The sequence below is a fragment of the Lagopus muta genome, chromosome 4, assembly GCF_023343835.1.
Source record: "Lagopus muta isolate bLagMut1 chromosome 4, bLagMut1 primary, whole genome shotgun sequence".
Classification (NCBI taxonomy): Eukaryota; Metazoa; Chordata; class Aves; order Galliformes; family Phasianidae; genus Lagopus; species Lagopus muta.
In genome coordinates, this window is record NC_064436.1 from 15190662 (window position 1) to 15216770 (window position 26109).

Here is a 26109-nt window from a genome sequence, read left to right on the forward strand (position 1 = left end):
GTTGGTGACCCTGCACATAGCAGGGGGTTGAAACTAGATGATCATTGTGGTCCTTTTCAAACCAGGCCATTCTACGATTCTATGATATGATAGACATTTTTGAAAGAAAGTTGACAGTTGAATTCAGTAGAAATGTAAATTATGTGTATTTTCATGATGATGTAGACAGTTGAAAGCAAAATTTTCTCTTGTCAGAGATTTGACCAGAAGTACAGAATGGATATTTGTAGAACAATTTTTAATGTTTTGGAGATGGTTCAACTTTTCCAATGTTTTCTTGTTTTATACATAGCCTGTTTCGTAAAAAGCACTTTCAAAACCCTAGTATAGAGGCAGTATAAGGACATATTTTTGATGTAAGATAGAGAGGACATTATAGTCATTTTTAAGTAGTTTATTTAGAGGTTGCAGCTTGTAAGAGTGTGCAGCTGTGTGAGCAAATTGTAGTTGGGTTTGCACACCTTGTTTTATTATAGCAACCCTTTTATTTCCTAGCTTGTATTTGAGGCCCCTGTCATTTAAGCTTTCAAAACTTCAGAAGGAGCTTGTTAGTTTTGTGTTTTTCTTCTACTGATTTATTTTCATACAGTAAATAGATATAAAATTACAGATGTGTTGAACTCCAGCACTTCATAGGCTCTGGTCAACTGGGAGCACCACTGTCCTATCACTTACTGATTTTGGTTTATTAAGAATCCACTTTTTGTGAAAGCGAGCCCAGTGAGTGGCTGATCTGTAGGCAGTGCTGCTGTATCAATAGTAGATACGGTTCACATAGAAATAAAGTTACCCAAAGACTAAAATGATGAGATAAAGGAGCTTTACCTGTTGGTAAGGACAAATGTCTGTTATATGGGAAGGAGGAAAAGGGTGAAAATAACTTAAGCATGAATGAAGCATGTGGGTACAAAAGGGAGTTGACAGAGTTAGCAATGAATGTAGAGAATAAAAGCAGGAAATTAAGGTGGGATTCAGAATATGGAATCTTTATTATGAAGAAAATGATCCAAGAAAATCAACAGATTGGAACAAGACAGTCAGAAATGGCACACAGGAAGAGAAAATATTTTCTTGTTGTTGTGGTGTTCTTGGCCGTAACCTAAATGAGGTTTTTTTTTTTTTCCTTATATTCCATGCATGCATGCTACACTACCTTCAGTTGAGCAGGAGCATGAGTGCTTTGAGGTGCTGCTGTTTCATTTACAACACTGGCATTTCTTCATATGTAGCCTGAGGAAGGGAGCAGGTCATCTCCTGCCATTCTAAGTTGCTTTTCTTGTCAGACTTGAGGCAGAAGGCAAACTGCTTTGGTTTTGGCAAGAGATGGGTTCTCAGTCATTTCTGTTTCTTACCCTGTTAAAAAATCTTGAGCATGGCCCCATTGGCCTCTGTGTGCCCCTGTGGTGGCCTGTTTCTTGCAGAAAGCTCAGTGTCAGTTGTGTTGTTCATGTCAGCTAGGAACTCCCATTTACATTTAAACAGATCTGTACTGGCTTGTCTGAGTTTAGTTGTATGTGAATTCTAGGTTGCTGATTTTCTCTTAGGATATTCAGCCTTTCCTCAAGATGATGGCCATTGTGTTTTGTGTTTTCACTTTTTGTTTTCTCTAATTCAGCGAGAGGTTGAGAACTTCAGGAAGCTAAATCTCGTTTGTAAGGAAGAATTTGATAATCTTACACCAGAACTGATTGCTGATCGTTCCCAAGAATTTCCTCTGGGTTCTTCAGAGTTACAGATAGGTAAGCAATGAAACACAGGTATTTCTGTTTTAGAATCTCTATAACAAAGCACATATTTTAACTTTTTCTGCTTGTATAATGTTTTATATTTTGTTCAGTCGGCAGTCTGAGAGAATTTTTCTTTGCAAATTTTTCCAATTGTCAGTTCTTGATCAGTATTGGAAGTTTCCGTTGTGTTAGAAGAAGCTGATACTGGTAGTACTTCTCAGAACAGGCACGATTATCTATAGGTAGCATTCTGTCCTGTTATGCAAAAAGCACCTAGCTGTGCTGTATGGTAACTTGCCAGGTGCACTGTGTTACATAATAACTATGGAGGTGAAACATGTTCTAGATTGGTATTATTCTGGGAAATGAAAATAGAAGGAAGTGGGAAGAATTTTCTACTCATACCACAACTTCACCAACAAGTCGCAATGTCCAAACATCACATTTTAGGGTAATTCTGATCTTCTTAACATTTACTGGGGTACATGCTACTATCTTCAAAGTTGTTGAAGAAAAGCACCTAACCAAAAAGCAAGAATGTGTTTACACTTGTTTTCTTTGCCATTGTAAATACAGAAGAACAAGCAGAAAAGAGAGGATATAGGTTTTATAGAAAGTCGTGTTTGAAATGTTTATTTCATCACTTTGAGCAGTCAGTCAGTACTGCTTCTGCACCAAGTGCTTTTTGTTATTTCAGTTACCCTTTAGGGGATGATGATAGTTCACTTGAAGTGAATCATGCCTTTAAGATACTTGGTATTTAGAGGAGCTTAAGATTTCAAAGCTCAATTTTCTTTTGAAAATGAAGTATTTCTTTCCTTTTTGCTGATTTAGCAGAGGAACCAGTTTGTAATTTGTTCAGTACTGAAGCACTTCCAGCAGCAACAGTGGCTCGGTCACTGCCAACTGTAGTTCCGGAATCTCCCCGAGTTCACCCCGGTTTCACCCCACGAACACCTCGCACCCCAAGGCTACAGGATCCCAACAAAACACCCAGGTTCTACCCCGTTGTTAAAGAAGCACAATCCATTGATGTGAAGGTAAATGGAAAGGCTAAATATCTTTTAAAATCTATGGAAAGCCTATAAAATTCATGTGTGTAATGTAATTTATAAGAATGTCAAGGCAAAAATGAAACAATTGTACTCGATAATTGTTTTCCTTCAAAAATGTCATATTCATCCTTTTTTATTTCTACAGAATGGTTCCTGATTTTTCTCTGTAACATTTCTTTAAAGTCCATGATGAAGAAGCGTAACATCTAAAGTTTTAAAACTTGTTACATAAGAATAAGCTTAATAACGTTATGAAGCTGGAGCATCTCGTGACTTTATATTTGGTTAGATATAACATAGAATGGGCAGCATGCTGTTTTGGGAGGATAAAAGTGAATGAAATCAAATTGTGAAAATAAATGCTTCATTTACTTCCTTAGGCTCCAAGAAAAAGAAAAACACGGCACAGTACAAATCCTCCCTTAGAATGCCATGTCGGTTGGGTGATGGATTCCAGAGACCACAGGCCAAGAACTTCCTCTGTGAGGTAAGGGTTGGTTGGTTGGTTTTTAAAACTTCTTTTTGTAGCGTCGTTTGTTCTCACCACCGGTGCAGAAATAGGCTGTGATTAATTGAGAATTTCTGCATGCAGTGGAAGCAAAAGGGAGTGATGGAAGAAAGGTAAATGGGGACTAGAGACAAACCTAGAATTTAGAAGTAGGACCATGTAGACGTGAGCTATTAGCTTAGTCTCATTCTGTTCTTTGCTGATCCGTGATACGATCTCGTTAATGTTACCTGAAGTACTGATGCTCATTGATGGTCAGTGACTCTGTTTGCCTTTAAGCAGTCATTTAAAATCAAGTATTACATTAATCTTAGTTAGCAGCATCAAAAACTTTTCAAAGATAATAGCACAGAAGTAGATGTGCACCCAAAAACAGGGATGACTGGGAATCCAAGTACACATCACAGTGCTTGTCGGGTGATCATACTGTACTGACAGTGCTTGTATACAGCTGAAATGTTGAAAGCTGATTCTGTGGAAAAGCACTGTCTGTAGAACAGAAATGTTTCTTTTGCAGCAGTTCCAATGCTTCACCTTCAGAAGGAGCTCCACTCGCAGGAGGTTATGGTTGTACTCCAAATTCTCTTCCAAAATTTCAGCATCCTTCTCATGAACTGTTAAAGGAAAATGGCTTCACACAACAGGTGTACCATAAGTATCATCGAAGGTGTCTGACAGGTAAGCCACTTAATGTACTTCCTCACTTTTTAGCAAGAAATAACCAGTTGTCACTCGATAGCAGTTTTCTCTGTGTTGTTCTTGATTCCTCATTTTTCTTGGGGAAAAATGGTGCTTTTATTTTATGATACTTTCTTTCTATTTAACTTCTAATTCCCTGACCAAAAAAAAAAAAACCAACTCAAAATCCTTGACGTTTTCCAGCAATTTTTTCTGTATTAATATTCATTGCTAAAAGAAATATTCAGTCCTTGAGAGATGATAATTAGTTGACTGTGAGATTTAATAAACAATGTTAATGAAAATATCTTTTGAAAGTTCAGAATTACAATTCTTGAAGATCTTATGTCAGTGTTACTAATGAAAAAGCACTTGAAAATAATCTGTTGAAGAAGTAAGAATTTGGCCTGTGTGTTTGTTTCCTTTTCAGAGAGGAAACGGTTGGGAATTGGCCAGTCCCAGGAAATGAACACGCTTTTTCGTTTCTGGTCCTTTTTCCTGAGAGATCACTTCAACAGGAAAATGTATGAAGAATTCAGACAGCTTGCTCTGGACGATGCAAAAGAACACTACAGGTATGAGGTTTTTTCTTGAAACTGAAATTTAAAATTTTTTTTTAAAAAAGCTTGAGGTCTTTACCAGTCATTTTAATTACAGTGGGTTTTTTTCATATATCTTTTTTTTTTTACGTGTCCTTTTTTTACTTACATCTTAAGAGAACATTTCTGTTGTTAGATTTGTCTCTTTGTAAATCTTTAAAATAGCAGTCTGTGCAAGTTAACACCAAAAATGTGTTTGTATGTATTTGTGCTTTGTGCATAAGTAGCTAAGTGTATGGTATTGCCTGACCTGTAGCTGGTCCTGAATTCTCCAAAACCATGGAGCTTGTTGACTCTGACAAGTCAGCTCTACTCTTAGGAAAGTTTCTGTGATTTTTCTCATCCATTCTTGACCTCAAATTTCTTGTCTTCCTACAATAGCAGAAAAAATTACCACTGCCACATTAGCTCTTCAGTATTCCCTCTCTTCTTCCCACACACTTCTCTTTCGTGCACCAGCCTCTATTTCTCTTAATCAAAGACACAGGGTAGCCCAGTGTATTGAATGCTAAGTGAGGAAGTTTATAAAAATTATGAAGTTTGGATACGTTGTCTCTCCAGAGTGTAAGGTCCGTAGGATGCAAAGGTGGTTTAAATCATCATTTTATACCTGTTGAGAGCTTTCTTTATGCTTTTGTGATTATCCAAGTATGTATTTTCCAAGAGAAACTTCAGAAGGCTCTTAAGGGATAGCACATAAATGCTTGACAGAAGGAGGTCCTATTTCTGCTGTCCTTATGTCTGCCAAATGTAACATGTTGTAGCATCAGAAAGAGAAGTTGATTCAGATCCTTCCTGAAAAAATAACTTTTGTATATTTATCTTTAAAAAATACTTCAGGCAAGTGCTACTGGCATTAATATTTCCCTAGTTAAGTGTTCCTTAAAGTTGTACTGATTACTTACATGCAACTTGACTTTAGGAGCTCTCACCATTGCTTAATTTCATATATTCATAGCGATACTGTAGTTATCTGATGAATGACCTCAGCACTCAGATAAAAGGTGTGTGTCTGCATGGTATGAGTTCAGTGTTATACAGGAGCACAATGACTGGTTTGGTAGTGGGAGATGGATTAAAACATCCTTTGGCCTCAGTTCACTTACCTAGAAAAGCGAGCAATTTATTTTGACCTCCACTTGGCTGCCCAAGGCAGACTTGACACACGCATGCTAAGAATTCAGGTGGGTCCACAAAGCATTAAACTTGGAAGGTAACCAGTAATAACTGTAGTAACTTCTAGCAGTAGGGCTCTTTTTTTGTGACTTTCCCACTTTCTCAGCTAGTATGGATTAGGAAAAAGTTGAGTGTGACAAGTTTAATGCTTCCAACTAAGGTAAATGAAGGTAGATACCTTACCTCAGCTCAGAGTAGATGATTGAAAAGCTTATGATTGAGTGGAATAAGGGAGTGGCAAGTGGACTGGTGTCAGTTATTTATTCCCTCTAATAGAAAACAGGAGGGGTATGGAAGGAAACCAGAGTCCAAAAACGTTGGAGGCCATTTTTCATAAAGTGTGTGAGCTGTGGGTCTCTTGACATCTTGAAAATGTAGAAGCATTCATTTTGAAATTGCAGGCGTGCATAGAGTCTATAGTTCAGAAATTGAAGCTGTGTGACAGAACTGATATTCCTAAGTTAGTTTTGCCTATTTGTGAAGGTGTTTCAGAAAACAGAACTGTTTAATAAAAACTGAATGTAAAAGGAAGCATTTTTTGTGGAAAGGGAAAAATGAGACTATGCTATTTACATAAATGCAAGGAGAGATTGAAAACTTGCATGCTTTTGAGCAATTAGAGTGTAGTCCTAAGATTCCCATACCTGTTTGTTCTCTTCTAGGTACGGGTTGGAATGCTTGTTTCGATTTTACAGCTATGGCCTAGAAAAGAAATTCAGGCGAGACATATTCAAGGACTTCCAAGAAGAAACAAAGAGAGACTATGAAGCTGGTAATTATCATAGGCCAGTCACTGCTTACAGCAGGGTGACTTCAGCTGGGAGATAATCCCCTTTCCTTGGCACTCACTTGTTTAGTAAGCTCAGTTTTAGTGTAGTTTTTAAGAGCACCTTTAGTTTATCTTTCATTTATAGATACGGGTGAACAATTAGGTTTTTAGTTAAGTCTAGCCTTTGTAAATGGGTAAAATTATCTTCTTTTGTTATTAGGTCAGCTTTATGGACTGGAAAAGTTTTGGGCTTACCTAAAATATTCTCAGCACAAGACACCAGCCATTGACCCCAAGCTGCAAGAATACCTCAGTAAATTTAGGAGACTGGAGGACTTCAGAGTGGATGTAAGTTTCTACACCTATTTTTAAGTAATTTGGCAAATCCGTTACTTCAATTTAAACAGTTTCAAAACAGTACTTCAGTTCATGAAAAGGTAAATTTACAAATCCCATCAAGTCACTACAAGGCCTGATTAGAAAAAGTTAAATGGAAATGAAAAATGTGTTGTTCTGTTTCAGGTGTTATTTTTCAAAGCTGAAATATGGTTAGTATATGAAAAGTGCTGAATTTCTCTTTTTATTGTATGATGTGAATAGCAAAAATACATAAACGGACATTTTACTGTCTAATAAAATGAAGTGCTGAGGAAGGAGAACTTTGAAGGTTTTTTCAACTCAGTGCATAGTTTATTTGTCATCTGTTAAGACTGTCTACTTCTATGCTCTTCAGGAATTTGGCAAATTAATTAACACCTAGCAGTTCTTTAATGAATTGTGACAGGCATTGTCCTTTGCACGCCAAATTCAGCATTACCTTCATATTGACAGCTGATTTCTTGAGCTGCATGATTCCAGACTGCAGTACTGCTGTGTTTGTTGTAACAGGGTTGTGATGTACTGCTCCAGTGCTGTCATCCTCTTCACCCCTCCTTTCTGGGAATTGTGGCAAATACTGGCTATTATGTAGTGCTCCAAGGTGTTGAAGTCCTAAACTTGTCATGTTTTACACTCATAGCTTAATGGCCAGGAAGGTTTAAGAGTATCAGTGGTGAGTTGTGAATAACTATTAGTATTACTGTGCCTCACTAAAGGCTCAATTAAAGAATGCTCCTTTCTGCTCCCCTACGCATAGGAAAGGGCAGATACCTGGCCTCACAGAACAACTCTTAACAAGGTACTGATGTTAATTTTCAGCCTCCGTTTAGTGAAGAATGTGGCAGGAGGCAGTTTGCTGCAGCAGGTGAGGATTCGGGTCATCGCAGACATCCGGCTCGTTCCTGTAGAACATTTCCTGTGGCTCAGCCTGCAGTGCTGGAGCACGTTACCAGTGGGAACACTGTGCAAGCACCCAGAGCAGGCCATCCTACTGCTGCCACGAAATCAATAGAAAGTGATGTACCAGAAAAATAGACTAAGCCTCGCAACCCTTGAGAATCAGCTTTTTCATCGCTCTTTTTAGTTGGAGATCTCCAAGGTGAGCCCATCTAGTACATGATTAAAAGTGTATGGGAAGACAAAGGACTGCATTCTTTTTCGTGGGATTAAGTTCCAAAACACCCTAGGAGAGTTGTTCTTGGTTTTGGGATCATCAAAAAGGTCCTAGGGAAGATTGATTGGCTTCAGTATTGCTTTCCCCAAGCTTTTGTTTACAAAAACTGCATTCCTTGCATATGCATAAAAATACTTTGGGGATGCCTTACATTTCAGCTCATGTTTCTTAAAAAAAAAAAAAAAAAAAAAAAAAAGTATGGTATATCCATCTTACTGACTGCGCTTTCTTTGTCCCTTTGTTTGTATTTTACCAAAGCAAAAAAATTACAGTATTCATATAATTTTAAATGTAAAGAAAGATCTATGTGATTGGTTTGCTTTTGAATCTGTAACTATAAAGGTATGCTTTGTGTGAAAGTGCACTCAAGAATGTGCAGCTATATATGATACAGCACTGCTGGACTCTATTTAAAGACATAGTTTCTATTTTTTTCGGGGTCTCCATAGTTAGCATTAAGTATGGAGTTGAGTGGACATAACTGGGATAGCTTTGCAGATACTTCTTTCAATACTGATTCTTAAAAAGCCACAGTAAAACACAGGGGAAAAATGGATCTGTTGATTCAGCGTCTTAAATTGACACCTAGCATCTGCAGTTGGTGCTGGTCATTCAAGTAGCTTCAGCTGAATTCTCATATGATGATCACAGAATCACAATAAAGCACTCTAACATCAGAGGCATCCTTTTTTTTTTTTTTTTTTTTTTAAGATTTTTTTTCCTCTGTATTTCAAGGAATAAAAATTAGTTTGGAAGGAAACAAAGTATTCCTTGTAAACTTTTTTTTTTTTTTTTTCTTAATTTTACAATATTTGAATGAAGGTCTGCTTAAATTGTGCTCACTAAGGTAAGATAATTTCACACAGGTCTAAGCACAATTTCACTGAACGTAAGTTATTGAAATATATGTTCATTTCTGTAGCTAAAATATGTTTATATCATGCAATTTCTTTTCCTTTCATTACTTTCATTTAAAAAACACTGCACAAACTGAGTGGGTCACTTACTTCTTCCAAGGGAAAATGAGAAGAATTTCAGCTTTCTAACCAGTTAGCTACAGAAGAGCCCTCTGTTGAGAAATACATCTAGCACAAATGCCTTAACCCATGAAGTTGTCCAAACAGAATGACCATCCAAAGTCAGAGTGTCAAACTGCTGTCAGCTCTTAGAAGTTGTCATAGTGAGTCTATTATTATTTTTTCATTGTCTTGTGAAACTCAATGAATTATGCATTGTAAATGAGTACATGAGCAGTGGCCTTCCCAGCAGCTAAAAGAGTTACAGTACAAAATAGAACAGGCCCCCTGTAAAAGGCTCTAAGTGAAAATTAACAACTAATTTAAGCAGCATCCTTTCCATAAGCTGAAGTAACACACCTCAACCCTGTGTTTGATCCATGACTCTTGCTATTCAGAAAAATGATGCAAATGTAAATTTGAATTGAATTTGTATATACAAGTAAAAGATTAAAAATATTTCACTTTTTTTCATTGGAAAATGTGCAGACTAAGCTTATGGTGTGTAATTTTGTGATATCTTGCCAAATTTTATAAAAACAACCCAGAAAACCCTCCAATAATGTTGTATTACAAGCTTTGTTGTTACTGTTCCAAAAGCATGAAGAAAACACTTGCATGGACTCTAAGGCTGTAGGTTTGCCTCTGCTGGTTCTTAAAATGCAAGCCAGCTTTTTTTCAAGTTTCGTGATGACTTTTCACATGCCCGAGTGCTTTTTTCGAAGAAAAAATGACAGGTGAGTAGAAAATATGGCTGAAGCTAAGGGGAGGGAATACTTTACCTCTTACAGCTTTGTTTATAGTGTGGCCCTTTATTTTGGCAGATGCAGGGGACACAGGTCTGGCTTATAGCTTTGCCTTCCTTCAGGAACGCCCCCTTTGTTGTCCCAGAGACTCAGACCCTCCTTCCCTCCTTGGTTCCCTGTCAGAGTGGTAGAAAGAATGACAGCTCCACTGCTGTGCTGTTCACATGCTGAGATGAGAACACAAACATTAAAGGTTAGAAAAAAGCCCCAGGACTACTGGTTAAGCAGTTTGTTCCTCTGTAGGGTTCAAAGTTGTTAATTACCTTTCTGTAACCGGCATTCCTGTTGTGCAGCCATATATTTATCTTTGAGCAGGCATGCATACGTACAGCATCCTTTCTGCTGCCTTCTACATCCATTTAAGGTAACCTTCAATTCATTCGTCTTAAGACTGTATCCTAACAGGTTTTTGCTAAGTACTTATCAAGTTTTTGACTTTTCACATGTCTAAAAGCTCTTGTGTGCTTAATGATAGAATGCCTTCTTCTAGAGACATTCCTCAGCAAATACTTCAAAATTATACTATGCTAAACGCTCATTCATTAAGGTTTTCCTTCAGTCTTGCTCAGAAGGCTTTGTAGGGAAAGAAAGCTGTTGTTCCTTATGGAGAGCAGATATTTTCCTACAATGAGAAGCAGTAGCCTGTCTGCATGACAGACTCTTCTGGAGTTTAGCAGGGATTTGGGTGTCTGTGGGATAAATGGGCAGAAAGCTCGTACTCACAGCAGCCTGTGCTCTGTGTGCACTGGAATCAGGCATCTTGTGCTGAGGTGAAAAACCACCCTTTTGCAACTCCAGACTGAGGAAGAGACTTAACTGTTGGCTGATGTTCTTTTGCTGAGAAATCTCACAGCTACGCTGGGCTATGCCTGTAATCTTAAAGCTTTTCTCTCTGCTTTCCTTATCCTAGAGTTTTGGAGGGGAAAAAGGCAGTGCCCTTTGCTTCAACTTCTGCAAACTCCACTAGAAATGCAGCAAACAAACCCCCAAAATCTAACCTAGTCATGGGATTTATGTAGAAAATCAGCTTTTAACTTGTCTGTGGTGGCATTATTATATGCCCAGATGACATGAGACTTCAGCTACAATGCCACTGTGATAGAAAATTCTGAAGAAACGTAAGCATCTAGTTTAGCTGTTTTAAGGCAACACTTTGGATTAATACCTTCAAAGCTCATCAGTCGTGGTTTCTTTCCAGTAAAAAGTGATGCCTTCAACTACATAAAATGAAATGACAGCCTTCACGCTCCCATAAAATCAGGGCCCAAGTCAGGCAGCAGAAATGTGTTTTTACTCCAGAATGCTCATGGACAATGACAAATCCAGACCTGCCTCCACAACTTCTCACATCCAGAGTTTTATTCTTAGGTGTTTACATAGTATGCTTGTAGGCTTTACTCAGGTACCTAGAAATTGTGACAGCTCAGTAAAGTATCATCGTCACGGAAAACAGTTCGTAACCAGAATGGGGATAATTGGGTTTTTTTCATTAATTTTGTAAAAAGGCTGTTCTGCCAGACTGGAACTGTGAAACGCAGCCAAGTTGCAAACTTCTGGTACAGCAAAGTGCACAGAAACGCAGGAAACTCCACAGAGGGGAATGCTCCTGGGTTGGGTGCACTGGGTGTATTTTTCTCGTTAAAAATACTTCACCTGCATTTGAACTAACCTGGGTGGACATACCTGTTCATATTGAATTAAGTTTTCTATATTTAAGCCCTCAAGGCCAAAATGATTACTAGGACTAAATTGCCAAACTGACAACTGCAAATGCATCATTCCATCCATGGCTGAAAAAGCAATCACTGGTTGAGCTTTTTTTCCCCCCACAACCTATTCTTTAAACCATAACATGGAAATTGGAGGGAGCTAAGACTGCAAGAAGCAAGCTAAGGACTTCATCACAAACATACTCTATGCTTAGTAAGGCAATTTCTAGAACACTTTGTTTCTATATTAGACAGTCAGTTATGCTTCATGAAAAACTACACAGCTTTGATCCTAAAACACCAGCAAAAAAATCAACAGCCATGAAGCAGGAATAAAACACAGGAAGAAAATTATTGTTCGAAAAGTAGAACTTTGAATATATTTTGTTCTATTACACAAAACAATGCATGTTTCAGGGCAGGGGGAAAGCTACCAAGTCCAGTTTAACTATTTCTTGACCTTTTCACTAAAGAGGCTGAAGCTGATCTGATTTCACAGGGAAAGAAAAAAAGCAAAAACAAGAGCAGAAAAATAGCTTAGATTGTGATGGTTTATGACAGCTATTTAAAGTGTAGCAAAACAAGAAGCAATTTGAGAGTGCATCGAACTGCATATGCTGAAAAGATAGAAAATGCAAATCTTAACCAAGAAACAGCAGATCTGTGTCAATAAAAAGATAAGAACATGTACAAGCATGTGGAAGGCCAGTTCCATAATCTCCAGTGAAAATTTGCTATGTTCAAGATTAAGTAAAAATATTTGTTTTAAAAAAAATCAAGATTTAAAAATACATTTCCTACCATCAAAACAAAAACTTGGCAAGTGGTGTACAAATAGGCCAGAAACATTTTAACAAATGACTGCTTCTAACCCAGAGCAACACTAACTCTAGCCCAAGAAAAGAATTGATGGAAAACCGGAAATGTTTTTTGCTTCTACTGAAGATGAGACCAGCCCCTTACGTTGCCAAACAAAAATTTTGTCAATATCAACCTGTCACTTTTATTAGTTTAACAGTGAATTTTTACCAAGTGACTGCTACAACTACTACAAGGATGAGTGTCTCCAAAAAAGTTATGATACTGATTTCACTGAAGCTTCCAAGGATGTGATGTTCTGAACTGTGAGTGCCTACTGTATGCATTGACTTCCTGTTAAAATGAAGAATGTGGTGTGTTCTAAAGCACTGTTTAAGTTGTCATCCTCTTATCACTAGTGACTTTTAAGGCAAGATAAATAAGCCAAAGTCAGATCCACTCTGCATCAAAATACAGGGTTTTATCTATGCAACATGGTACTGCCAAAATAAGATTTTGTGTTGCAGTCTTCAGATACTGCTAAGTTGCTTGAAAGCAAAAATAATCCTTCTACTCATCTTTGATCCCTTTTTTATTTAACCGATCTTAAATCATAAGTATTGGGGCATTGCTCTCTTAAAAAGTGTTTGAATAATTAAAATAAAAAAAAAAACACATTCATTAATTTTGATCTGATTAAGCTTCACGTGCAGTTCTTTGAGCATGGGAAAGGAAAAGGCTGCACTGGGTTAGGAAGGCACAGCATATGAAAACAAATGCTCTTTGCCCAGTAAGAAATTTCTACATAAAACAGGCGCAAGCAAGATAAACAGCTCAAGCTACAGCTAGGCCAGGTGTAGCAATAGTAATAGCTGCAATGAGTAAATAACAGGGTAATTCATGGTGGGTGGTAGGAATCTCCATCCATGGCTCTGTACAGTAGAAGCTGTAATACAATCAACTGTGAAAGTATTTTTATGTGGAAGGCTGAAAAAACTTTATCTGATTGTCCCATTTGATACGGGCACGAGACTTCTATTCCCAATCTACAGCCATATGCATCTTGATGCTGTAATGAGGTGCAAGAGCTTAAGCAAGAGCTAAAATGTGATAAGCGTACTCCAACTACAGTGTAAACCTTTTGGATTTAGTTAAAATGAAGCAGTTAGGTGTCTGGATAGCAAATTAACACTCAAGTACTCTTAGCAGCTGTCCTGCACAAGAAAGCTTTTCTTTATTTGTTGGCAGCTTCTGCTCTTCCATCTAAGTAGTATTCCTGTAGTTAGTTATACTAGCCTAACCAACACTGCAGCAGTGTTCAATGATTAGCAGATAGATACTTATTACAGTAATAATGCACAAACAGAATATTGGATACTGCATCCATGTTAACAAGGGTGTGACATAAACAGAAACCAGCACCTTAAATGGCACACACTAACTGGCCAGACATGTACCTAGCTGCATTGCTCAGTTCCTGTGAGAACCCGCAAATGGAGCCTGACTTGAAATGGCTTCAGTTCTGTTATTTCTTCTGCTGTGATAAAATTATTACGTTTCAGGCTTGCATATGCAAGGAAAAGAATTTAATCTGCCTTCTAGGACACGTGAGTTATGAGTGATTCAGTGGAGGATTTTGTTTCATTTATATTAACACAAAACTCTTTCAGTCCAACAGTAATAAAAACATTGTAGTTCCTGAAATTTCAGGGTTGACAATTCAACATAATGGATATATAGAAATCTGTTCCTGTAAACATACCACAGATAAAATCTTCAAGCACAGCTGCAGATGTAACTCATAAAACCATAAGCCAGGAACTTAATGGGGTCACAGTTAGAAATCTGGTAAAGTAGGCAGTGAAGTTTCTGCAAGATGTTTGCATTACTCCACATGTATTGATCTCCAGCTGCAAGCGCCATGAAACACACTGCTTTTATTGTACATTATGTTATTTCCTAGAATGCTTATATACCATTACTTGATTTTTTTTCCACCATAGATGCATTGGCATAGGTTTAATCCTTTAACTACAACTTACCTGAGTCCTTCAGTTTCTTCAAAAGGTGGGACTTGAAAAGAAAATCAACACCCCTGGAGCTAGGAACATTAATAACAGCGACTCTTTCATATCCAAGACTTCTTCCCCTTACTTTGTATTCCACCATAATCCAGCTCTGCTTCACAGCTTCTACATAGAGTCTGACAGCCCATTTGGTATTGTACATGCTTTATTAAAATGGTACTCGTATTTACAATATCTGCAGAAACAATCCTTCTCAAGTCTTGCATTCAGACAGACACGCACACAGACACACGCGCGCACGCCCCTTCACTCTACAGGGGTGTGAAGGCTGTGCTCCCAAAAGTTAGGCAGCTTCTGGAAGAGGAGGAAGGGTGACTTTTTTTTTTTAAATTACTTAAAAAGAAGCGTGGGAGTATGCATTTGGCCATCACAATGCTAATTTAAGTATATGTAGTATTAACATATGGCAGTAACACTGAGTATTCCTCTTTTACATTCTATACACAGAATGACATCAAGGTTTTCCAGTCAACAGAACATTCTAACTTCAGTCTCAATGTTGCTATGTAGTGACTATGAAAGAGGGTTTTCCCTTAAAACAATTCAAGTCTATGCAAGCGAAATAAGGCACAATTAATATTTGATTTGATTCAGACGAATGGGAAAAAGGAGTGGGAGGGAGGCAGGCTTCAGATAATAGTTGTTGAAGAGGAAATAGTTTTACCCTATCCTTTTGAGAGAAGGATGAATTTTACCCCCATCCTGATCTATGTGGACTTCTCTTAGAGAACTGAAGTATTCTGCCAGGGCTACTAAGGCCCACGTACAAAACAAAATTGGAAATTCACATTATAACACCAGTGTCAGTAGTCTAACCTACTGATACTGATGTACATGAGCACATCTTTGTTTAATGCTGAAGGAGAAGACAAACATGAAACAAGTTTCAAACCTTTCACTGAGCTTGAAGACTCACATCTTTAGAGAGTTTGTAATATATGCTATTTGAAAAGGCTTCAGCTTACTGATAAAAAGGAATAGCAGTTTTGCCTTTAAATCCCTGGCCCCTCTTCACTAAGCCTTACCAGACATTACAAATAAACTGCAACAAAAAGTTTGGCAGCACAAATAATGTCTAGTATTCCAATCTTCAATTGTGACTTTATTATTTTCCTTGTACAAAACCTGTTGAATGTTTTTCGCAGCAGATGAACTGTACCCAAAGATGCAGGACATTCTGTGATGGGGAAAAGAGGTTGCAGTTCCGAAGGCCCCTGACTTTGGTTGTTTACAAAGTTCATTCCTGTTTAGTGTGATCCTTGGTATCTTCCTCATCTGTATATTCTGATGGTTCTTCCCCTGGTTTTAGGAGTCTACCTACGTAGTCGTATTTTTCTGAAAGAGATTCATGATTCCATTACAATCAAAAACAGCTTCATTCGCAAGTTAGCCTGCACTGCTGCTACTTCATTTTTCCCCCCCACACATTAGGGTTCTGAACATGAATCACTGGCATTGATGGCAATTTATCAGTGAGCTCAGCTGCTAAAACAGTCTTGATACTACTGCTGCTCACTACTTGTTCTACTCTCAGTACTTCGGTTTTGTTTCTAATCAGCTTGGCTTTTATCACATAAAGGCTGAAAATAGTGCTATTAGAACAAGCACGAATTTCCTCTGCCTGTTTCAATTTCAATTAATGTGAAAAAATTGTTTCCTCTCCCTCCAGAGGCATACTTCCATACATTTTAGAAATTATTTCAAGACAAACTTGTTCAACTCTTAATGCCCAAATAACTCTCTGTCCTAGTCATAATTCAATGGGATCCAAAGCAAACAACCTGAGAGCAGGAATTCCACTGGCTAAGCTACTCTATGCTGAATAGCTGACAAGAGGACACCTTTCTTGTATAAAACTATCACGGTAAAAAAGTTGTAGTGGGATGTAGTGGAATCTTCTCTAAAGAAGAAAGCCCTGAAATTCATGGTCTTTTCCTAGGAAAGCCACATTGCACTGTTAATGTCACTATCAACATCTCTTTTAAAGATGTCCCAAACCCAAGTCAGTCATTTTATATTACAAGCATTTCCTTAAGCTAGAGATGTACTAAGAGCAGTTACCTTTAAATTGCATTTCCCACTCTCTTACACTTTCCATCTGTACAGCATTTAAGTCCGATAGGTCATCATATTCATCTCTGAGTGCATCTTTATCTAGACAGAAAGTTGCTAGTCCCCTGGAGGCATCTCTGCCAGCAAATATTCCATATGGACCCTCTGAAAACAAAAAGACAAAACCAATACCTTCAGGTCTTTGCTCATGGTGACTCATGTCAATTCTTCAGTCTGCCAAAGCCATACATGAAAAGTCCCATGCTTTTGCAGCTTTGACACTATGGCTGTCCAATGTTCAACAACACTGCAATTCAATCTTAGCTATCATTAGGAGATAAAGTCTGCCAAGAGAAGCAGAGTCAAGAAAACAGTTTTGAAGGGGTATCTGGAAAAATCGCTGACCCTTGATGCAAATCAAGTGATGTTAATTCCAAAGAGATGGGAGGCCAGAATTCAAAAGAAATCCACTTCCATTAAGCAAAATACAGAGCATCTACAAGTCGGGCATGAACAGAACCAAATCACATGGACACCTGAGTAAGAAATCCATCTAGAGTGCCAGCCAATTACTTCACTTGCAGAGCCATCATAACTTAGCAATCAGTGGATCTTTTGACACATTTCTTACTACTGTGAACGTCACACTGCAAAACACAATTTAGAAACCAAAATCAGTCCTATATCAAGATGTTTAGTTTACTCATTTATCACACTCAGACACTTTTCACAAAACTGTAAGAGGTAGTAATGGCTGCCAATGGCAACATAATGGAGAGCTTCTTCAAGCAATAAGTCTTGCTGTAGTCCAAACCCGCTGCCATTCAAATGATATCGTTGTTGATGTTCTGAATGAGGAACCCAGGCCCACAGTGTTATCAACAGCTTTTACAAAAGATCACGCACAATCGGTAAATCCTTAAGAGGGACTATAAACTGCAATTTAAGCTCCCTGCCAACAGTACTTTGCCCCAGACTTTTTCCTTCCCATGAAGCATTTAAAACAAAGTTTCCATAAGCTCTATTTATATATCATTCTCATAATTTTGACTAACTGTTGTCAAAGGAGCACACTGTCCCTCCCTGAAGCTCTACATCTGGGGTTTTACGGAGCTCTACAGCCACTGCTGAGATGCCACCTCTTGATCCATCAGCTTGATGCCAATTGTTTCTGCTGAAGAATTATACTCTATTACTCAGTACCAAGCCCTGAACACCCTTCCATCTCAATAGCACATTTAGTTGAAAGTGTGAACACCTTTAGAACATACGTTTGCGTTAAGACGATCAGTGCAAGATTTCTCCCAATATATGATAATGCCAGATGCCACTATATGGCTACATCTTTTCTAAAACTGATTTTAAGCACTTGTGTTTCAGTGTGTTTACTACAAGAGCATTCGGGAATCGGATACAAACAGTCACACCAGGTGCAAGCACTCAGCAGGATGCTAACAAGTGAAAACAAGCCTTCAGACTCAGCACCTGAAATTCCAGCTCTGTGAATTTAACTTAAAAAATGCCACATTCTTTCATCCATTATTACTATTGAATTAAAAACATTTTAAGGAAACAGTAAAAATGAAAGCCTGGCTTCACCTTACTTACAGGGCTGGCAAAGTAGAAGTTCAGATATCTCAATATATGAGCAATCTACTTTAAGATTTAAAGCTTCCACTCAGGCAACTTTACACAGATTAATTTTAAATGTTGTAATTAGTACAGAATATACACAGCTGTATTTTGCTATGACCCCTTGTCTACTATTCACTTTTATATAAATACTGATACAGTGGTCCTAAAAAGGTATTTTGCACATCAGGTCCTGTGAGATCATTTAGGAAGGTGCAAGCATAGACAACTCTGAGTAAGAAACAGGCTGTGTGAACATTATCTTGTGGCAGAGACATGAGTGCAATCCCTGAAGTGCTCCCACAGAGTTCTTTCATGACCAGATGCAATTTACTCTGCGAGTCCTACCTACAGCCCTTCTTTTATTTCCCTTTGTCTGCCTGTCTATTTAGACTGGCTCCTGCTATAAATAATTCATTGTGCCACCAGTACACATACTGAAGAGATTGTAAAAAGAGATGCTAGTAGCATACATATGTAGACTAAATCAATTTTTCAAGACTACAACAGACTCTAGGTTGTTTTCTTTCTCCATACCTCCACAAAATTAGCTACTTCCTAGTTGAGTACTTCACAAACTCCTCCCACGTCTATTTGACATCTCAAAACAAGAGTAGAACTCATGTAAGTATCAAAAAATCACTGAAATATCTCCACGTAATTTGGCTACACACGGTCATGAGCCTTACGTTAAGAAAGCTTTGCTCCTTGAAGAACGTTTTTCTTCCCATCATTGCTTTCACGTATTACAACACTCTGTTACCAGCCTTTGTTGTAGTGTTAGCTCAGCTCTGAAACCAAACTGTTATCAAAACTACGTATTTGCCTGCCTATCTCTATCTCTGTAATACCACATTTATACACTGCCCTTTTCCCCATATAAAGCCCTCAATTACCTTACAACTCTACCTTAAATAAAATATGCCCTTCTTTAATCTAAGCACATGCAAATACTGCTACCCACTGCCTGGTACCACTCCCAGGAAGCAAGGATTCGCCCTTCCTTGTAAAATCCAAAAAAAATCTGCCCTTCCTGACAGATGTGTTCCAGCCTGACATTCACCTTTACCTACAAATGAACTGGGCAGGCCTGAGACACGGCAAAACCCAAGTCTCCTCAGTCAACAAATAAACCTCTCTAACTCTTGCTCTCAGGAACAGGATTTCAGCATCTCTTAGTCCTGTTTTGGATCTTAAATGAAGATTTTTCTTTGCTTGCATACGTTAAGAAACAGCAGATAAGAAAAAACAATATTAGCACACAATATTTAGACACTTGGGAGATATTAAGCTATCCAAGCTGAGGGTTTTATTTGGAAGCATTTTTTCCAGTCACTTGGATCTTGGAACACAGCCTGCATTTGAATTTTCAAATGATTTCACCAGTAATTCTCCAAAGCCTATGTTGGTGCTCAAACTTGGAGTAGATCTTCTCAGTGTACCAAAAGGACCACTTCAGTTATCTGTTGATTTTGATCCCACACTGCTGCTCCAGAACCAGTAATGAAAGTGAACGCTGTGCACCGAACTCCAGATTGCTCTGGCTGTCAGTACAGGAACCTGTGCCACAAACAGCTGCACATGGACTTGGTATCTAACCTAGTGATACTTCAGCTATCCTACTGTGTTACATTTCATGGGATTAACGCACGTTCCTTGAGGAAGCCATGCAAGCTAATGAGCTTCAATTTAAACCAGTTTTCATTTCTGAAAGCAGCCAAAAAATACTTCTGAGAAATCACCAAACATGTTGACCATAGCAGGTGTTCTTAGCATCTGTGCATCCCATGCAGCCACTGGAATACAGCCCTATTGCACCTGCAAGCTCAAAATTCATGGACAACATTCCTTTAGCTGCAGGAAAGAATAAAGGCAAATCTCTCTTAATGTAAGTTAAATGACTGAATGGAGAAAGAGCAAGAAATTGCTGACAGCTGCACTAACTTACCACTTTGTCTACCTTCTCTGCTAAAAATCAAAGCAAATCTCTATCTGCTTAAAGTTTTCCATCCAAATCTTGAGACATCTGTTCAGTGTTGCTCCTTTTATGAGAGAACTAAAAAAGCTACAAGTTCAACAAAGCTGTCTTGAGATACAACTTGAGAACAGAAGCTTTCTAATAACATGGATCATTGAAATTCAAGGTAACATCATTTTAACTTTAAACCCACTCCAGATTTACGGGAATGGAAAGATGTGGATCAGTTTGAAGTTACAACTTGCACGGAAAGTAAACATTCTTAGGAAAATAATCCATAAAGCCTACATGCTGAAATGGGAACTGCTCAAGTCTAAATCAGACTTCTTAGGCCCAGGCCTCCCTCTGCCTTCTGCCAGCTTTCCCTCCAACTCTGTGGAAGAAGTGCAATAAACAGTGACCTAACTTGAACTGGAGAGGCTGTCAGTGAGCACTGCTCAGACAGCCTGCAGCTCAGCTGTCAGGAGGCTTTGGCACAGATCTACACTTGGACAGGACACAGATCTCAAACTTCGCCTCAGGGAGAAGTACTCTGCCCGTAGTTTGGTCCATTATAAAGTAAGCAGTGCTAGCCAGGGTCTTGATTACATCAAAGAGATGCACCACTGCGTGCTGGATTTAACATCTATACGTCATTAATAACAATGACACTATTGCACCACATACGTCACACTTGGCCAAGTCCCCAGATCCCCGATTTAAATGATTTTACTAGGGATTTACTCAGCCAGCTGATATCAAGCAGTTGTTCAAGTGTTAAGGAACATATTCAGCTAATCAGTAAAGGGAGAGAGCAGCTGTTGGTCAGAGTGTAGAAGCTGCAGAGGGCAGAGAGCTGCATTCTCCTGCATACTCTGCACTGCTTCCTGCTCTCAGGGAATGGGGACCCTTCTGTCCCAGTCCCTTGTACCAGAAGCACAGAGACAATCTCTTCTCAGTAGCCATTTCTGAACCTTTTCAGTTCACTTGTTCTGGTAGTACCTTACTTTTCCCAGAAACACTGGTTTCTTTGAGAAGCTGAGTCCCAGGGAGAGACCACCTCCCTTGAATAACACCAAAGAGCAGGCAAAAACAAAAAAAAGCAAAAGACCCACGCCTCACAGGAAGTACTGCTCCCCCCATCTTATCCTCTGTACTTGTCTTGTCTCTTAACACTCAGCCTGTGGTGTTCTGCACATAAGGCCACCCGTAACAGACTTCTCCAGACACAGCACACATGCTCCACGTGCAGCACTTCACTCTAGCCCTACCCTTGTACATGAAGTACAAAAGCATCAATCAGAACAACTTTTAAATGCAAATTTAATTAAGTTCACAGTACTGAATTCCCAAGGAATTGAGCAGCATCATTTTATTCTAGAGAAATGATGGAAGAAATGAGTGTTCAGATTTTTTTCAAAGAATTTAATATCGGATATTGTAGTTGTCAATTGCATTTGCAGCACAAAACAAAGCCAATTCTCCCCTAATGAAAAATGAACTAAAACATAGATATTTATGGAAGGAAATACTACCACAGCCTAATCTGTTCTTCTTGGAAAAATGGAAAGTAGGGATCTTTGTGACACTTTGACAGACTTGAAGTGGGATGAGAAATGAGCAGACAGTGACAATGTATTATAGGAAAACTATCAGGAAATTGACTGTTTTACATAATGAGAAATGAAGACCCAAGAAGTGATGTGGAACAGTTGTGTACATTGGATTGCGTACAACCTTGCTTTGTCACGCTCAAAAATGAGTATTTTTCATAACTACACAAAGTCGATCGAAACTAGTTTATAGCATTATACTACCATGCCAATTTAAACTCTAAATATTAAGATTACTTTATCTCTTACTATGCCTTTCTATTGACCAATATACCTTGAGGAATCTTAACGTTACAATAAATGAAACTGTAAAAACTGTCTCCTGTGATAAAGATATAAAAAAAACCAAGCACACACTAAAGGTATCAACCATTAGGCTCTCAGTCATGAGATGTGGTTGTGGATGGAGAGATCACCCCACCACAATTTATTTGATATTCTGGCTCCACAGTTTCTAAAGTGAGCCATTAATTGTTTGCTTGATTACTTGCAGAGTTTGCAGATGATAAAGGAAAAGGTAATTAAGATTAATAATCAAACAAAGCATTCTAGAACTCAAACAGGGACAAACAAAAGTGATATTTATGTAATACAACTAAAAGTGAAACACTGAAACAAAGGGTGTGCTTGCAGGACAGAAGACTATCTTAGGAATTGTGAAGAACCTTCTAGGTGATGTTTTTAGAGAGCACAATATAAGAGAACTGATTCTTGGAGGCACAGACAGTTAAATGTGTGATACAAACTTCCTGCTCTCACCTGAAATGCACCAGACTTCCAAAGACTAATTACCACTAGGATAAATTGTGGAAAGCTTAAAAGAGTCAACATTAAAAAAAAAATTGAAAGATATTCTGATTAAATGTTCAAGAAATGGAAACTTTCAACCATGGCTGTTTGAAAGGATGAGATTAACAGTCTATCCACTTCTTTTAGATCTTAACTGCAGATCTTCAGTGGGCTCTTCACTGAAACAGAGCAAAGTATACCAGGATTCTGTGGACAGAAATTTAAAAAGAGAGCAGATCTGCTAATAAAGCCAAGAGCTTCGCAAGACTTTCAATGGAATCTCACCTGTTGGACAAAAATGTGGGCTAGAGACAATTCCATGTATTAACCTTATGCGAAAAGTACCAAAGTACGATTTGCATCCATTTGCATCCTATTGTGAAAAAAGAAGAGACTTTCCAGTGCCTCAACAAAACACAAGCAGCTCCCATTCCAAGCTTGTGCTGTCAGCCAAGTCAGTGCTCTCAACTGCTTCTTCTTCTGTTTAACAGAACTTCACCATCGTTCTGTAGGTAAGCTTTGCACTTCTGCTGTACTCCAGCTATGAAGCACAGAATTACCAAGGAAGCTTCTGCAGACATCTGGTTACTGTGACAGACGTCCCTGTGGAGAGGTGCAGCTTTAAAAGCTGAAGACTTCTCCTCCTAACTCTTCTCAGATCTTTTAAGGCCTCCAACCACTCATTAGTTTTTTTTCTTCCTGGTCAGAAAACAATTGCAAGAAAATACTACTCGACATGCATCACACAGACTGACCACATCAGCATGATGTGATAGAAAGTACAGAACTGATGGATAGGTTGAGCACCAATTTCTAAATGTGTACACATAACAAAGATCCGACAGAAGAAAATTATACTGGGCCTGTTATTAAAAGGCATCTTTCAAAACAGGGAAGAAAAAAAAGACAAACAGAACACACGTCCCTCTACACAAAAGCAGGATGCAGTGCTTTAGGGAAACCAGCTGCTGGTACTTATCAAAGAAGCAGGCTGATGTCCTTAAACACCAACTTTAGTTTCTTCACAGCAATGGGCCTCCAGAGGCAGAGGATGCAAAGCAGTGATAGTATCTACAGGGAACAGCCCAGAAATTGTCTGTTACACAAAACAGCCAAAATTAATGTTCAGACTGTGATTCAATGTTATTTCATGGGGTAATTTTTGAAGAAATCTATCAATTCAGACTGGTGCTATAAGTTTCACGTGCACACGTGTTGTTAATCTGTGTATAAGAAACACAGAAGCACTGGAGTTGGAAGGGACCCTTAAAGGCCAACTCCCCTGCAATAATCAGGGATACCTGCAGCTCAGTCAAGTTGCTCAGAGCCTGATCCAGACTGACCTTGAATGTCTCCAAGGATGGAGCATCCACCATCTCTCTGGGCAACCTGTTCTACTGCCTTACTACCTTTACTGTAAAAATAATTTAAAAAAAAAAAAAATGTAACTTCCTCCTCATATCCAAGCTAAATCTCCCCACTTTTAGTTTGAAACCATTTCCCCTTGTCCTATCACAGCAGACCCTGCTAAAAAGTCTGTCCCCTTCTTTCTTGGAGCCTCTCTTTACATACCGAAAGACCACACTTAGGTATATATCCAGAGCCTTCTCCAGGCTGAACAGCCCCAGCTCTCTCAGCCTGCTGTCGTAGGAGAGGTGTTCCATCCCTTGGTTCATTTTTGTGGCCCTCCTCTGGACACACTCCAGCAGGTCCTTGTCTCTTCCGTACTAAGGACTTCACACCTGGATGCACAATTTCAGCTGAGGTCTTCTCAGCGCAGAGCAGAGGGACAGGATTATCTCCCTCCACCTGCAGGCCACGCTTCTTTGAATGCAGCCGAGGATACAGTTGGCTTTCTGGCCTATGAGAGCACATTGCTGGCTCATGTCCACTTGCCATCCACCAGTACCCTCAAGTTCATTTCAGCAGAGTTCTATTCTTACATCCCCCAGCTTGTACAGATAGTGTGGGCTGCCAGAACCTTGGTGCAATATCTTGCACTTGGATTAGTTGAACCTCAAGAGATTCACCTTACCTGTATTTTTCTATCAGCACACAGGTCTCAGTTTAAAAATCCCTAAAGCATGAGACAAAAGAACTTCCTAAGTAAGTGTTTAGAAGCTGCAGCACACCAGACTGTATCTTCTCAGCTTCACTCATTAACAAGTGTAATCCAGGCACAGCTCAGAGCCTAGTGCTAGCTTTTCCAATACCCAAACAGAAAGCATTTTGATTTACTTATGGCAACTTCCGTTTCTGTGACTGGCAGCAGAGCTGGTATCAGATCCCCTGAGCGTGACAAGAGCACAAGCATGGTTCAGTTGTACAACTGCTTGTCACAGGTTGGGACCAAACACCTGCAGCACTGCACTTTTATGTTTTTTATTTTTATAACCTATGACTTAAAAACAAAACCAAATACAAAAAAGCCATCTAACTTGATCTATTTCCTAGGGAAAAAAAAAACACAGCATCCTCTCTCCTCCGCCCTCATACAAAGGCACTTGTCACACCTTCTATGAAAAACTCCTGAGTAATTTGATTAGATCCGGTTTTCCAAACCACCATTGTTTCAGGAAGAAAATGAGCAGCAGCCATAACTCTCACTTCCTTTGACACTGTGTTAGCACACACAGCTCAGCAAACTTGCCCAACTCATTACATGAAACCATGCATATTTATTCCTCTTAAAGGATCCACACAGTGAGCACGGAAACCTAACGTTGGCTCTGACGCACACTTCTTTATGTGTGAAAGATACGTTTCAGCACTAAAGAACCCTATTGTCTACCTTTCTGCCTGAGAGAGCAGGCTGCTTTCCACACACACCTAGCTGGTGTCGGCACAGTCAGCCCACCAGCTCCCCCTGCTCGCCTCCATCCTGATTACAACTCCTGCTGTTATGTCACCTGCACCTTTAGGTAAGCAACCAGCTGGCTTTACTCCTCCCTGAGCTGTAGCAGCTAGAAGGCAGGAAGCGCCGCTCGGCTGCACGTGGCAAACCTACCGGCGGAAACAGAGAAAAACGATTAAAGCACCGCAGTCGCGCGTCTTCAGGCCGCTGGAAAACCACCCGTGAGGCGGCGTGTCTCGGCATGGCACCGCCGGGCCCGGCAGGGCGCTCCTCGCAGCGCCCGGACCGCCGCCCCCTCGACTCCCCCGGGCCCGGCCGGGCCGCTCCCACCTCCCCCGCCCTTCGCGACGCTCACCGGGCCCGTAGAACTTGCTGCCTTTGGTCACGTCGAAGACTTTGCCATTGACCGCCAGGAGGATGCGGGGGTTGCGGGTCCCGTCGAACTCGTGCAGCTGCTCCAGGGAGAAATCCCGCCGCTTCATCCGCGGCAGCAGGGCGGCCTGGCTCTGCTGGGCCGCGCCCCCCGGCCCGCTCCGCTTCCTCCAGCGCAGGTACAGCAGGTACGCGGCCAGCAGCACCAACACCAGCAGCACCGCGTAGAGCAGCATCCCGCCACCCGCCGACTCCCCCGCGCCGCTGTCGCCGCCGCTCCCCGAGGTCCTTAGCCGCCCATCCCCGCCGTCCGCCATCACCGCCAGGCCCGCGCCCGCCCGACGCCACCCCGCCCCCTTC

The 26109-nt window shown here is 39.7% G+C and overlaps 2 protein-coding genes across 4 annotated transcripts in view; one reads left to right on the top strand and one right to left on the bottom strand.

The window, feature by feature from the left end:
• Positions 1 to 8117, top strand: part of LARP1B (La ribonucleoprotein 1B) — a 32979-nt gene extending 24862 nt beyond the window's left edge. Inside the window, exons 12-19 of one of the 3 annotated variants that reach the window (XM_048943525.1) lie at positions 1616 to 1739; positions 2562 to 2767; positions 3163 to 3269; positions 3808 to 3968; positions 4399 to 4543; positions 6406 to 6515; positions 6733 to 6860; positions 7710 to 8117. In XM_048943525.1, coding sequence (XP_048799482.1) covers positions 1616 to 1739; positions 2562 to 2767; positions 3163 to 3269; positions 3808 to 3968; positions 4399 to 4543; positions 6406 to 6515; positions 6733 to 6860; positions 7710 to 7925 — 1197 coding nt within the window. In that variant the 3' untranslated portion in view covers positions 7926 to 8117. The remainder of the gene's footprint in view (positions 1 to 1615; positions 1740 to 2561; positions 2768 to 3162; positions 3270 to 3807; positions 3969 to 4398; positions 4544 to 6405; positions 6516 to 6732; positions 6861 to 7709) is intronic. The other 2 variants (XM_048943527.1, XM_048943526.1) reach the window with 2 other exon arrangements.
• Positions 8118 to 8238: 121 nt separating this feature from the next.
• Positions 8239 to 26091, bottom strand: PGRMC2 (progesterone receptor membrane component 2). Its single transcript, XM_048943537.1, has 3 exons — positions 25733 to 26091; positions 16542 to 16697; positions 8239 to 15815 (listed from the first exon to the last, which is right to left on the bottom strand). The coding sequence occupies exons 1-3, from the start codon at positions 26064 to 26066 to the stop codon at positions 15718 to 15720; spliced, it is 588 nt and encodes a 195-aa protein (XP_048799494.1). The 5' UTR covers positions 26067 to 26091; the 3' UTR covers positions 8239 to 15717.
• Between the last annotated feature and the right edge of the window lie 18 nt (positions 26092 to 26109).

Coding starts and splice junctions, on each gene's coding strand:
- PGRMC2 (XM_048943537.1), bottom strand. CDS start 26,066: ATGGCGGACGGCGGGGATGGGCGGCTAAGGACCTCGGGGAGCGGCGGC. Junction 16,698..25,732: donor CAGCAAGTTCTACGGGCCCG/GTGAGCGTCGCG, acceptor TTTTGTTTTCAG/AGGGTCCATATGGAATATTT. Junction 15,816..16,541: donor GTGGGAAATGCAATTTAAAG/GTAACTGCTCTT, acceptor AATCTCTTTCAG/AAAAATACGACTACGTAGGT.